The sequence below is a fragment of the Labeo rohita genome, chromosome 8 (genome assembly GCF_022985175.1).
Source record: "Labeo rohita strain BAU-BD-2019 chromosome 8, IGBB_LRoh.1.0, whole genome shotgun sequence".
Taxonomy (NCBI): domain Eukaryota; kingdom Metazoa; phylum Chordata; class Actinopteri; order Cypriniformes; family Cyprinidae; genus Labeo; species Labeo rohita.
Window position 1 is genome coordinate 25,356,268 of NC_066876.1, and position 13,165 is coordinate 25,369,432.

A 13,165-nucleotide genomic window follows, 5' to 3' on the forward strand; every position below is an offset into this window, starting at 1 on the left:
GATACTTGTTTTCAGCCTCTGCCACCTCAATGTATGAGTACATGAACATAATCTCTAGAACTGCTCTGAGAGTCACTTCATTAGCATTTTACTGTTTCTTTTGCTGTCAAGTGATTAATTGCGATTAATCGCATCCAAAATAAAAGTTTTGTATACTGTTATTATGTATATATTAATACACACACATGCATGTACATATTTAAGAAAAAAATATGTTATGTTTAATATATTAAATATATTTTTATATAATATCAATTATAGGAATATAAATATATACATGTAAAAACATTCAAATATTTTCAAAATATATACTGTATGTGTTTATTTATACATACATAATATATATACACAGTATACACATATTATGTAAACAAAAATTTAAAAAAAAAATTACATTTTTATTTTGGATGCGATTAATCAAGATTATTCGCGATGAATGGTTTGACAGCACTAATACAAAAAGAAACTTAAAGGTCTTCATAGCAACTCGTCAAAATAAAAGTTTGGTTTAATTTGAAGAAATTGTGACTGAAATATATTACTTAATGTAAACATAATAATAAAATTATTATTAAAACATTTTTTTAAGGAATATTTACCAGAAAAGTTATTTACTAGAATTTATTTACCAGAAAAATTTAAATGCACAACACAGTATTTATGGGGAAAAAAAGTAAAATGATTAATTCTTTATAAAAATCAATTAATTCGATATGCTTTAGATTTTTTAAATTTAATGAAACCATTAAAATTGAATCCAAAAATTTAATTGAAAACAAAAAATTTGGTTAAAAAAATCATGGAAAAAAATTTCATAGGGCATTCAAAACGAAAAATTTTTTTCTTTCAAAAACATTATAAAAAAATCTTACCAACCCCAAACTTTTAAACAGCGGTGTGTTTACAACATTATATAAATCGCTAAAAAAACATAGAATTTTAAAAGACAGTCTGAACTGATGGAATGAATAAAACTTTCTAATGCAGTTTTCGCTACTGAAGCTTCAAAAGTTACCATCTGTCTTAACACTCTCACACTCAGTATTCTCAAAACATTTTTTTTTTTAAACATTCACTGGAAATTAAATATGCTGTTGCTAGCACCATAATCACACAAATTAGTCTAATAATATTAGCCAATTAAACAAGCAAAGCAATCACAATGTTCAGGATGTTGCTTAATTTTAAATCACCAGCAACTGCATCATAAATATATCATCAATATTAAATATATTGCAAATCAGTCTGACTATTCAGTTTCTACAATGAGTTCACCATGTGCACCAGGAGCGCTCTGGATTTGAAGCAACTCTGCGCCAGAACAACGAGAAATCTTTGTCTGCGTCTCGAGGCAGTTCTGCACCATGATGCATATCAGGTCTCTAAGGGATTTGGCTGTCAGCGCGTGCATGTTTGTGTACAAAACAGTAGTACAACTGAGACTACTTTAGAAACCAAATCCATGCTGCCTGACAGGCAGAATATCTGCACTGTAAAGATGTCACTGAGAGACAGGATTTAAAAAAAAAAGTTAAATTAACATGACAAATTAAAATAAAAATCTGAAACACGTCACCACAATGCACAGGGGTTCATCTCACATTGATGGTACCATCTTTCCAGTCCCCACTCGTTAGCTAATCAGACAAGATCTTAAGCATCACAACTCGCCGATCTCGCCGATCTCGCCGCTCTCTGTTAATAATGCCATCCATCAGGATGAACTCTGATCGAGAGGTCTAATGTAACAGCACTCTCACACAGCAGCACAGCAAACACTTTCACATGTCATGTGATTCCAGGGACCAGTGCGACAATGAGCTCCTGGGATCAGCTGACAGACATGTGCACGATGGTTTGTGGAGATATTAGATCCTTTCAAGTCAGTTCCTCAGTACAATGCATAAAGGAGGCAATGAACAGAAAGCTTCAGTCATAATTCACAAAAAGAGCTTTCCCACACAGCCCTTTAAACATGCCAAAACAAGCAAAGCACTGTTTTGCAATCATACTACATTATTATCAATCATAAAAATGGCATTGGAAATCAGATCAACGTCATTTTAGGTAACTGCAATGAAAGTTTTTGTCTAAAATCCTAGTCAAGCAGACCCTGATGTTCCTATTTTTGTCCATCCAGCTGAAAACATAAATAACCTGTGCTTTTTTCCAGCATGAAAAACATTAGCTCGAAGCTGCTCATGTTAAGTCACTGAACGTCATTCCGCAAACACAAATTTGCTCAGCAAGGAGAACTCGAAAGGAAGGGGTGCGGTGGCCCTGGATATTAAAATTGCGATAACATTCACAAAAGTGAGTCATACAGTCTGGTCGTGGTCTAAATGTGTGGGGTTGAATTTCACCCCCTCTGTGAGTCTCACAGGAAATCCATCTCCAGTAATGAGAAAATGGATTTAAATGGACTATACAAGCAATTATCGGCGTAATGATAGAAAGTAGGACTTGTTTTTCTTCCATTCTTGTTAATACTGCCATCATAAATCAGAGGTGCTTAGTTTTAAGACACAAACATAGATTTATTTTTGCATACATTGTGTTCTAATGGTTCAGGAGGGGGAATCCTTAAAATCCCCAACGACAGTCAAGGTGAAAGATGTGACATTTAGTGCCACTTAGTGCCGATGTTAGGGCAGTATATAGGAGGTAAGGGAACATAATGCATTGCTCTGACCAAAAGGTATCAAATCTGTGACTAATGGTCTATTATTAGCTTTATTCAAGGGTATCTGCATATTTCTGCCTGTAACCAAGGCTCTCTGATAAACACTCGCTTTTCTTCAGGGAACATTTGAACCGTTGGTCTCCTCTTGCCAAGTACTAGACCATCAGGGACTGGATGTGAACGTCTGGTGTTCAGCTTGCAATGAATTAGTCTGTGATGGGTGTAAACAGTCTTATTTCTCATTCGGTGAATGAAGAGGGAGCCGTGAAGGACAGCAGTTCTCCGGAGGGCTCTCCAGAGAGCAACAGACGTGAAAAGTACTTATGCACGGACTCATCAGGAGAAGCCATGCCTCATGCTCTAGGCTAATTAAATATATTGATTATAATTACTGAAACATTCGGCTTTTTGCTCAGCCATTTGCTAACCTGTTTCAACATTGACTGCAGGCCATTTACACTTAACCTATTTATATGTTATTCTGACCCATATCTGTGTGCGTCCATTCTGCAATCCATCTGTGCACTATCCAGGAAGATTCCACATCAAGACATTTTTCTGTCCAGACTGAAAGCAAAAATGACGTCACGACAAAAACAAAATCACAGCCAAACAGGAGAGTATGCAGATGAGTTTTCTTTCACTCACCATGCATTGCATAGTGAAACACATACCTTGTATTTGCATGACTTCTGTGAATGGTCTCCATATGGCATCTTATTTATGGTTTTTCTTGTACTAGTTTGCATAATCTAATAGTTCAAAATTTAAGATGTTCAAACATTTACATGTATATTCTTTTTTTGTAGCTTCAATAACATAAAAATGATGCAAATGCTATGTACGGATAAAAGCTGACAAAATTGACTTAGCATATATACACATTTTAAACTTTTTAAACTTAAATCTTTTTCTGCTACAAAAAAAAAACTGAATTATGAATAGACTAATACCACTACTACCTACTGTATATATATATGTGTATATATATATATATATATATATATATATATATATATATATACATACATACATATATATACATATAAATACATATATATATATATATATATATATATATATATATATATATATATATACAGTGCTGGGAAGGTTACTTTGGAAATGTAATAGGTTACAGATTACAACTTGATTTAAAATGTAATAAGTAGTGTAACTTTTCAATTACTTTATTAAAGTAATGTAACTTACTACTTTTAATTATTTTTTGATTACTTTTCTAAATTTCTAATTTTTTCAACTGTTAATCATTTTGAAACATTTAAACCAGGCAGAGTTAGCCTTACAGTAGCACTCAACACTGATTACTGTCATACTTTCAAAATCCTTTATCACTTGAATTAAGATTATAATAAATAAGGGATAATATACATCTTTATTTTGCGATAGCAACTGGCTGAATGTACATTATCCCTCTTATTACACAGCTGCTTGATAGATTATTAGATGTTTTGTGTCAAAATTATTAGACACGAAACACAGATCTGAGTTGAAATATTTGAACGCAAAGCTTCCATGAAGAAATCAGTTGCTAGCAAATGGCAAGTTCAAACTAGACATTTTAGGGATACAGTGCTGTCATACCAGTTTTCTTACACAACATTTCACCACATAAATAATTAAGTAGTAGTACTAGTTTGTTAGTTATCTTATAATCCATTACAATGTACAAAAATATAAAAAATAAAATGGCAGCAGCTGCGTTTGTATGAAACAATAGTGCAAGTCCACGATACCAGGATGACAGAATTAAGAAATTGTCCACATAATACTGAATTAAGCTTTAATATTTTATTAGCTAACAAAACGCAAAGCTTCCGCCAAGAAAAATGATCAACCATATAGCACTGACTTTTTTTTTTACTTATATTTTTGGGCTTTTCATGCCTTTTATTGTGATAGGACAGTAGAGAGATGACAGGAAAGAGCTGGGAGGAGAGAGGGGAGCGGGATCAGCAAAGGACCTCGAGACGGGAATCGAACTCGGGTCACCGTGAGCCCAGTTGTGCAATATGTCATAACAAGATCATAATATAAATAACATCATAACAAGAAATAGCTATGATACTGGGTTTGAAATCAAATGTTTGCATAGTTATGACAGAAAACACTAGCATCTAACAATGCCTTGGAAAAAAAAATCTTAAAAAATAAAGTTTATGCATAAACCCAAATAGCAAATAAAACAGTTATCGAATAAGCATGTGTCCTGTTCTGTGTCCTAAAAACACTGAAACACTGGTGTCTCATTTTAGAGCAGTCAATGCAATTTAAAAGAAGTCAATTAAATCTGTAAGTGGGGGTGGGTGTGTGAAAAAATTCAGATGTAATCCCCTTTGTAATCACTGGCATTTTTTAAAAGTAACTGTAATTTAATTACATATTTTTTCTCAGTAACTGTAACTAATTACAATTACATTTATTTTGTAATTAAATTACGTAATTCCGTTACATGTAACTAGTTACTCCCCAACACTGTGTGTGTGTATATATATATATATATATATATACACACACACACACACACACACACACACACGAGATAAATCCGATATGCCTTTGAAAATATGTACAAACTAAGGTAAATTAACAGTTACATAATATTAAAAGCCGTTTGAAGTATTTGTTTACAAAATATTTACTTTTACCTAAACAAACACGCCTTGTTTACTTGTACACGATGGACAAAATCATGTTCTCACCGCTTAAGTCCTTGAAAGGATGATGGCCATGACATTCTGGACTTCTTCAAACCGGGACGGTTACCGGTGTCCACGGCATATGTCCGGTCCATGGTCCTGGGATTCAGGTACTTTTCCGTGTCGGAAAAGCCTCTCTGTCTCACCCGGTAGTTCTTGCGCGAACCGAAAGAGTTCTGGATTTGAAGAGGAACCGGGCTCTGTTGCCTCCACAGATGTTTCGGCGCATTTCCATCGGTACCGGGAGAAACCAAAGTTGACACCTCGCTTCCGGCGTCCATTCTCGCAGTTGTATCGACTCGTTAATGCGTCAAAAGCTATATTTTGTGTACTAATTATTGCAAGTTGCTTTGGTGCGAATTGTCCGAAACTTGGAAAACATCCATAAGACAGCGCAGTGTAAAGTACACCATTAGTGCTATTTCCAAGAAAACAATAACACTCTACATAAAATAAGCAAATACATGTAAACAGAAAAGTCAATTTTGTTGTTCACTCTACTGGATAGACCCATTCCGTCCAATAGTTCATCGTCTATAGACATCGCTGCTCGCTTCTATCGTCATGTCCATAATAAAACAAAACTCCGGACAATAAAAGCGTTTGTCCCGTCAAATTGCTTTCCAAATAAACTAGCGAATCTTCGAGGTCCATGCAACAAAATCAGCATCCCTTTCTCGCGCCTCGCCTGAACGGAAAAAAACACATCCAAGTGCTCTCACTCTCCTCTCCACTTCACAGAAGTGATGCTGGGAGGAGAAGATCAATATTTATTCGGCCCAGGTTGACTGACAGGCCAGGGGGAGGAGCCTAATGCTCTTTACACAGTGCGGGAAACAACTTTGGGAAATCAAAACTTCACATTCATTTGTACCGAATCAGTCAGATGACGAAGATTAAAAAAAAAAAAAAAAAACAGTGCTCAAAAGTTTGATTTTATACAGATGGACCATTTCACAGACTGTGATGATGCGTTTCAAAGATAATCAGTATTATATATAATGCAAACTTTTTTATATTTTTATTATCAAAAAAAAAAAAAAAAAAAAAAAAAAACGCTGCTGTGAGGGTGTTTTTGTAATACAGAGGCTCTGGGAGTGACTGTAAATTTGACATCATCTGACTGCCGTTATCAATCTCGCGTTATCAATCTTTGCTTTTACATCACGATTTGGTCAGTTACCCGGATGTGTGGCCATATTGGCGATGCTAGGATGTAAAAAACAGCATGAATTGCACGGTTAATGTACTAAGGAATATGTTGTTTTGCTAATTTAGGCTGTCTAAATCATGGAAAAACCGTGTGTAAGGCGCTAAATCATATAGAGAAGGACTTAATAAGCAGGAAAGGGTGCAATATTTTGACAAACTAATGTCAATAGGTGATACGAGCAGTGTTAATTAATATATTAGCCTAATATTTCACCTACCTGACTAGAAATGATAAGAACAAACATGAATGTTGCCAAGATTCTTGCCCTGGAAATCCTGGTTCTGTTTGGCCAACCACAAACAACTTTTGTTCCTCAGACAGGAACTCTTGCACTCTTCTGCTTGATTTGTTATAACCTTTGGCAGTCTATAGTACTCTAAATGTTTTTCCCGGTCCGACCAAATAGTACAGCCCAAAATGACATGACATGACAATAACTGACCATTTTCAGCCGCAATAATGTTCAAAATATGCAAGTTTCATTCGGTTAAGTGATTACGTTCAGTGCCTATTAATGACGCGTTGTGAAAGCACTAAACCGCTAATGAACCGGAAGTCTCACCCATACCCTTACTTTCATGCTGAAGAAACAGGTGGAAGTTTAAACAAGTTTTTACATTTAGTACAGTTCGTGTACGGCAACTTTAAGCATCCTGGCAGCTCATCACACACTCCTAGGTTTCCTCACATGAGCTGAGCAGTACTGACAAGATCCTTTAGGTGTCAGTTCAACCTGAGTGAACGATAATCACTAAACAACCACACAGAATCCTGAAGTTATAAGCATGAAATTACTTTTGACAGCAAATCTGTTCTTTGCCCCTTCTCGCTTTTATCTGAGATAGATTTTCAATCAAACACAATGCAAGTCACCCTCATTTCAGGCACTAAAACCAAAGCGTGGTTCGAAAGACTGTCCTGCATCTGACACAGCATTGACAGGAAGGCAATTCAAAGATAAGTGTGTGTAATAGAGAGGTGTCGGATAAAGCGCTCTTTCCATTAGAGGTAACGGGGAGAAGAAGAATTGAGACAATTTATCCGGAGAAGTCGGCATATTAGAATATTCACTGAATTGTAAAGAGGGGAGCATGACCTTGTAAATTACAGCCTGGCATAAAACAGGGAAATGATGCATGCACACAATCAAGATGCAAGGCTTATTCAGAGCAGAAGATGCAATTGAACACTGGGCAGCATAACACAATTAAGACAACAGTTCATACTAGTGAATAAGAGCAACAGTTTCTGAAACATCTGTGTATGCATTATTACGACTTTAATGCACAGTGTTCTTAACATCAAAAATCGCCAGTTCTCACAGTTGGAGACTGAGGCCTCCTGGGGTATTGAAAAAATGATTTACCATAATCAGATGGGAAAAAACAAGCCTCATGCGTATAAAGTTTATGTGCCATAGTTGGGAACTGATGTTGCGTATCACTGAGCACTTGATTGACAGATTCTCCATCTCTAGCTGACGTAACTGTCAATCATCTTTTGCTTTATATGATAATTACGAGAAAGTTGTTAGCTATGATGGAGTTGTCTTTGATTGGACTGTATTCATTCTTTGGAGCATCGAACTGATCCACTGCACTTTGTAATCTAAAGCAATGGAACAATGCTTTATTCTACACCTCTCTCTCACCCCTAACTTAAAGGAATAGCCCACTCAAAAATGAAAATTTGCTGAAAATTCACTCACCCTCAGACCATCCAAGATGTAGTTTGTTTCTTCAAAAGAACAGATTTGGAGAAATGTAACTTTGCATCACTTGCTCACCAATGGATCCTCTGCAGTGAATGGGTACCGTCAGAATGAGAGCTCAAACAGCTGATAAAAACATTTCAAAGTAATCAACACAACTCCAGTCAAATGACTAACATCTTGTCTCCGTCTTTTCTAGAGAAAGCAATTTCATGAATAGTTGTGTGGATGACTTGTGAATTATTGTGTTTTTATCACTTGTTTGGACTCTGATTCTGACGGCACCCATTCAATGCAGAGCAGCCATTGGTGAGCAAGTGATGTCATGCTAAATTTCACTACATCTTAGATGCCTGAGAGCAAGAAAATGTTCATTTTTTGGGAAATATACCCTTTTTCCATTCAACCATGTCATATTAACCATGTTGTCAAGGCTCTTTTCAAGTTTGTCTACCAATGCTCAGACAATTTACCTTTAGTACAAACAGCACTTCGCTTCTATTTACACTATTTGTATAGGATTTACTACTATTTGAATTTAGTGTAAACAAGGCGCTGTTTGTTGATTTTACACTACTTACAATCTGTACAAACACTGACTTTGATTTTAAGGCCATTTCTTGTTTCTTGTTTTTCTCCAGTAAAAGTTTTCTGATGTGAAGTATTTATATTTTACAGACATGCAATACAATGTGCTTGCTAATAGGATAGCACAATATAAACCCAGACATATAGGTTACTGTATAGCCTAGCAGTCAGAATCATCAAAGTATATCACTGACTTTGACTAAAACAAATGTTCTTGTGAAAAAATCTCTAAAGCAAGAGAAAATAAACAGATCAAAAGCACAATTAGCTCCAACGCATCTAGATCAGACAAAAGCGGATCTGAATTTTCTGTAAGAGGTTCTTTGACCCATGTTAATTACATACTTGAAAGCAAAAGTTTCTGGGAAAACTGGCTCTTAGTTCTGCTAAAAAGTTGATAGTATTGAGCAAATATATACATTTAATATGTACAGTCTTTTTCTTTCTGTAAAACAGAACAAAAACAATCATCACGGATGATGAGAATATAGATGAGAAAAGCCCAGCTGATTACCTGCTTGTATCTGCAGAGGTGATGGCAATGAGTGGAGGTGTTCTCAAGGGGAGGCTGGTGGGTCGAGGCTGGGCCGTCTCTGTCTCTGGTTTCCTCTCACAGTAGTACTGCTCAGCCTGTCTGAAGGCCAAAGGAGGCAGCTGGACAGTTCGGCAGGACATCCTGCGGACCGCAAAGGGCTCCATGCAGGACAGCGAACATGAGTCTGGGGACTCTGGGGAACAATCTGAGACCTGAGAAGGTGAGAGTTTCATTAAAAGTGATTTTCCCAAATGCTTTACAGTTTTACACTTATAAGACAACTGATTTAAGAGTATATAAATCTGATTTGCTGAGAGGAGTGCGATATACAGATGCACCGATTGCAACTTTTTTTTGGCTGATTCCAATTTCTGATTTTTTTGTAAGTGTGACCTGCCGATTCCAATTTTCTTTCCAAGAAGTATAATTGACAGCATATACAAACAAAAATATATACTTTTTTTTCCAATGCCAAAAAATGTACATCATAAAAATAATTAAACATTACAATTAGCCCTATCCGGACAAAATTACAGATATTCTCTACAAATGCATTTACACTGCAAAATTTCAAATGCATACACTGCCCTCCAAAAGTTTGGAAACGCCCTAGAAAAGTGGGTTTAATGGCATGAATCCTTTTTAATTTGTGATAATTTTGCACTGATAAGGGACAACACAAACTACAAAAACATTTTGTTACATAAGCAGTCTATACATAGAAAAAGCAGCTATTACAGCTCTGCATATTCTGGGCCTAAATTTATTGTATTCTAAACTTAATTGGCAATCAATTGTTAAAGCTTTTAAGGTGTGCTGACCCAAAAATCTTTTAAAAACATGGGCCAAGTTTAAACAAGTAACCAGGCATCACAGCTGGCAAAGGGGCATGTCTGACTTTGAAATGTATATATTGCCATTATTATGTAATCAAAATGAAAATTATTATTCAGTGATAATGTCAACTTACTTTAATGTATTTGCACCCAAAAATGATAAGGATTTATGCTGATATCATCCAAAACCACACTTTGCCAGGGGTGTTTCCAAACTTTTGGAGGGCAGTGTAAATAATTTTATAAAATTAAGGTTTTAAATATTTTTTAAACATACAAATAAAAAATGGTGTGAAAAATGCAGTGATACTTTTTAATATGAAACCAAACCACTAGCAGGTGGTGGCAAAAGACTTTTTTAATGAGTCATTTAGTCTTTATGAATGGGTTTCTGAATCATTCAAAAACATGGGTTCATTAACGAAACACTGCTGTGTTGCTCAGAGACATTCAGCAGTTCTTTGATTGGAACTATTTTCTGCAACGAAATTGAGCAAAAACATTCAATATTGTGTCTAAAATGTCGCTTAATTTAAACTTCTTTTTTATTGAACTACCTTTGTATAAAATCTGTGTCACACTGCAGTCGTGTTGATATGTAGGGAAACATACTGGTCATGCAATTTTTTTTTTCTACCGCAGTATGCATCTATAACTTTCTGTGAGTGCTGTTGTGCTCATTTGTTTTGATTTCTGCACAAGTCTCTCTCACATACTCATTTTCAGCTGCGCAAGCTTCTTCTGTCAAGACATAAATACATTATCGGTAGTCGTAAGTGTGACGGATCGAATCGGAAGACTGACCGGCCGGTCACCGGTCCGGGCCGATCATGTGGAAAACCGGCTAATTCTGATCCCTGGCTGACCGATCGGTGCATCTCTAGTGCGATATTCTAGTGATGTTGGAACTCCAACCGTTTCACTGTTTGTATCACTCACTTGTAGTATTTCTCACAACTAGTGTCATGGTGGACACCCAAATCCACTATCATTTTTATAAATAATGCTGTTTTTGTTTCAAGGAATGTAGTTTTAAGAGTTCTTTAGGCGAAAATATACTTGTTTAGACTTAAAATATGCGGTTTGTCATTAAAGATAACATCTATTCGAAAATATGTAAGCTCCAGGGCATCAGCGCATGTGTTCAGCACTTATGCACCCGTTGAGAGCAGCCTTACCTCGCCCAGTTCTTCCAGAATTTGCCGCTGGCTCTAAAGTCTCTATAGTGGTTAAACATAAGATATAATTCATTTTGGGTAAATCTAACAGGCAGTCTTTTACATCATTAATCTATTTGTTCCAGAGCAAATAGTTTTGACTAAGGGGAAAATCTCATAGGAACAGGGTTGTGAGGAAGTTATTTTTACTTTCAACAACACCTTGTAAGATGCAGCTGTTGTATAAACGCAATATCACTCATAGCCTTGCAATATGACTGTATATACAGCTGTGCTCGTATATACACTACAGGTCAAAAGTTTTTGAACAGTAAGATTTTTAATGTTTTTTTTTTTTTTTTTTTTTTTAAGGCTTTTTATGCCTTTATTTGAAGAGGACAGTGTAGAGCAGACAGGATAGCACTGGGCAAAGAGAGAGGAGAGTGGGATCAGCAAAAGACCACAAGCCGGGATTTTTAATGTGTTTTTTAAAGAAGTTCTACTGCTCACCAAGTTTCTGCATTTGTTTGATCCAAAATACAGCAAAAACAGTCCAATTTTTAAATATTTTTACTATTTAAAATAACAGTTTTCTATTTGAATATATTTAAATGTGATTTATTCCTGTGACTTCAGCTGAATTTTCAGCATCATTACTACTTTAGTATCATTACTACTTCAGAAATTATTCTAATGTTCTGATTTGCTGCTCAAAAAATGTATTATGTTGAAAAGAGCAAGTAGAGTTTTTCTGATTTCTCTGATCAATCTTTTGTAACATTATAAATGTCTTTATCATAACTTTTGATCAATTTATTGCATCCTTGCTAAATAAAAGTATTAATTTCTATAATTTCTTATTGCAACTGAATGCAAGCTTTTGAATGATATAGTGTATAAAGTTACAAAAGCTTTTTATTTTAGATAAATGCTGATCTTTGGATCTTTCTGTTCATCAAAGAATCCTGAAAAAATGTACTCAACTTTTTAAAATATTGATAATAATAATAATAATAATAATAAATAATAATACATTTTTGAGCAGTAAATCGGCATACTAGAACTATTTCTGAAGGATCATACTGAAGAGCTTTGATCACAGAAATAATTTACATTTTAAAATAAATTCCGATAGAAAACAGTTATTTTAAACAGTACAAATATTTCACAATATTACTGCTTTTGCTGTATTTTGGATCAAATAAATGCAGGCTTGGTAAGCAGAAGAGACTTCTTTAAAAGTCATTAAAAGTCTTACTGTATATATCAACAGTCAACAATGATTACAGATAAACAATGACCCATTTTGTTTTCCATTGTGTTTAAGTGTTATTTACACTACAATAAATGAGTCACCTGTGTTACATTAACCTTGACCTAATGATGTGTTTAAATATGGAAAATACTGAAATAACACTGAAATCACTGGAATTACAACAATATATTTGCTCAGAAGATTTCAAACTAAAATACCTACAAAATTGCCAGAATGTACATTACTATCCTCAAAAATTGAAAAAGTAATCAACAACAAAGTAATTATATATATTTTATAGGTTACAATTATATACAAGATTTTGTATTATTGATTTCATCTAGACTGAATATAGAATATTAAAATATAGGACCATTAGTTTTATACATATGTGACCCTGGACCACAAAACCAGTCTTAAGTCACTGGGGTATATTTGTAAGAAATAGCCAAAAATACACTGCACGG

The 13,165-nt window shown here is 35.0% G+C and overlaps 1 protein-coding gene across 2 annotated transcripts in view; it reads right to left on the reverse strand.

The window, feature by feature from the left end:
- The window catches only part of pde4d (phosphodiesterase 4D, cAMP-specific), a 160,113-nt gene that overhangs the window by 132,316 nt on the left and 14,632 nt on the right, over positions 1–13,165 (reverse strand). The window contains exon 3 of one of the 2 annotated variants that reach the window (XM_051116857.1): positions 9,430–9,662. In XM_051116857.1, coding sequence (XP_050972814.1) covers positions 9,430–9,662 — 233 coding nt within the window. Of the gene's footprint in view, positions 1–5,406; positions 6,142–9,429; positions 9,663–13,165 lie in introns of those variants that run through there. The other variant, XM_051116856.1, reaches the window with a different exon arrangement.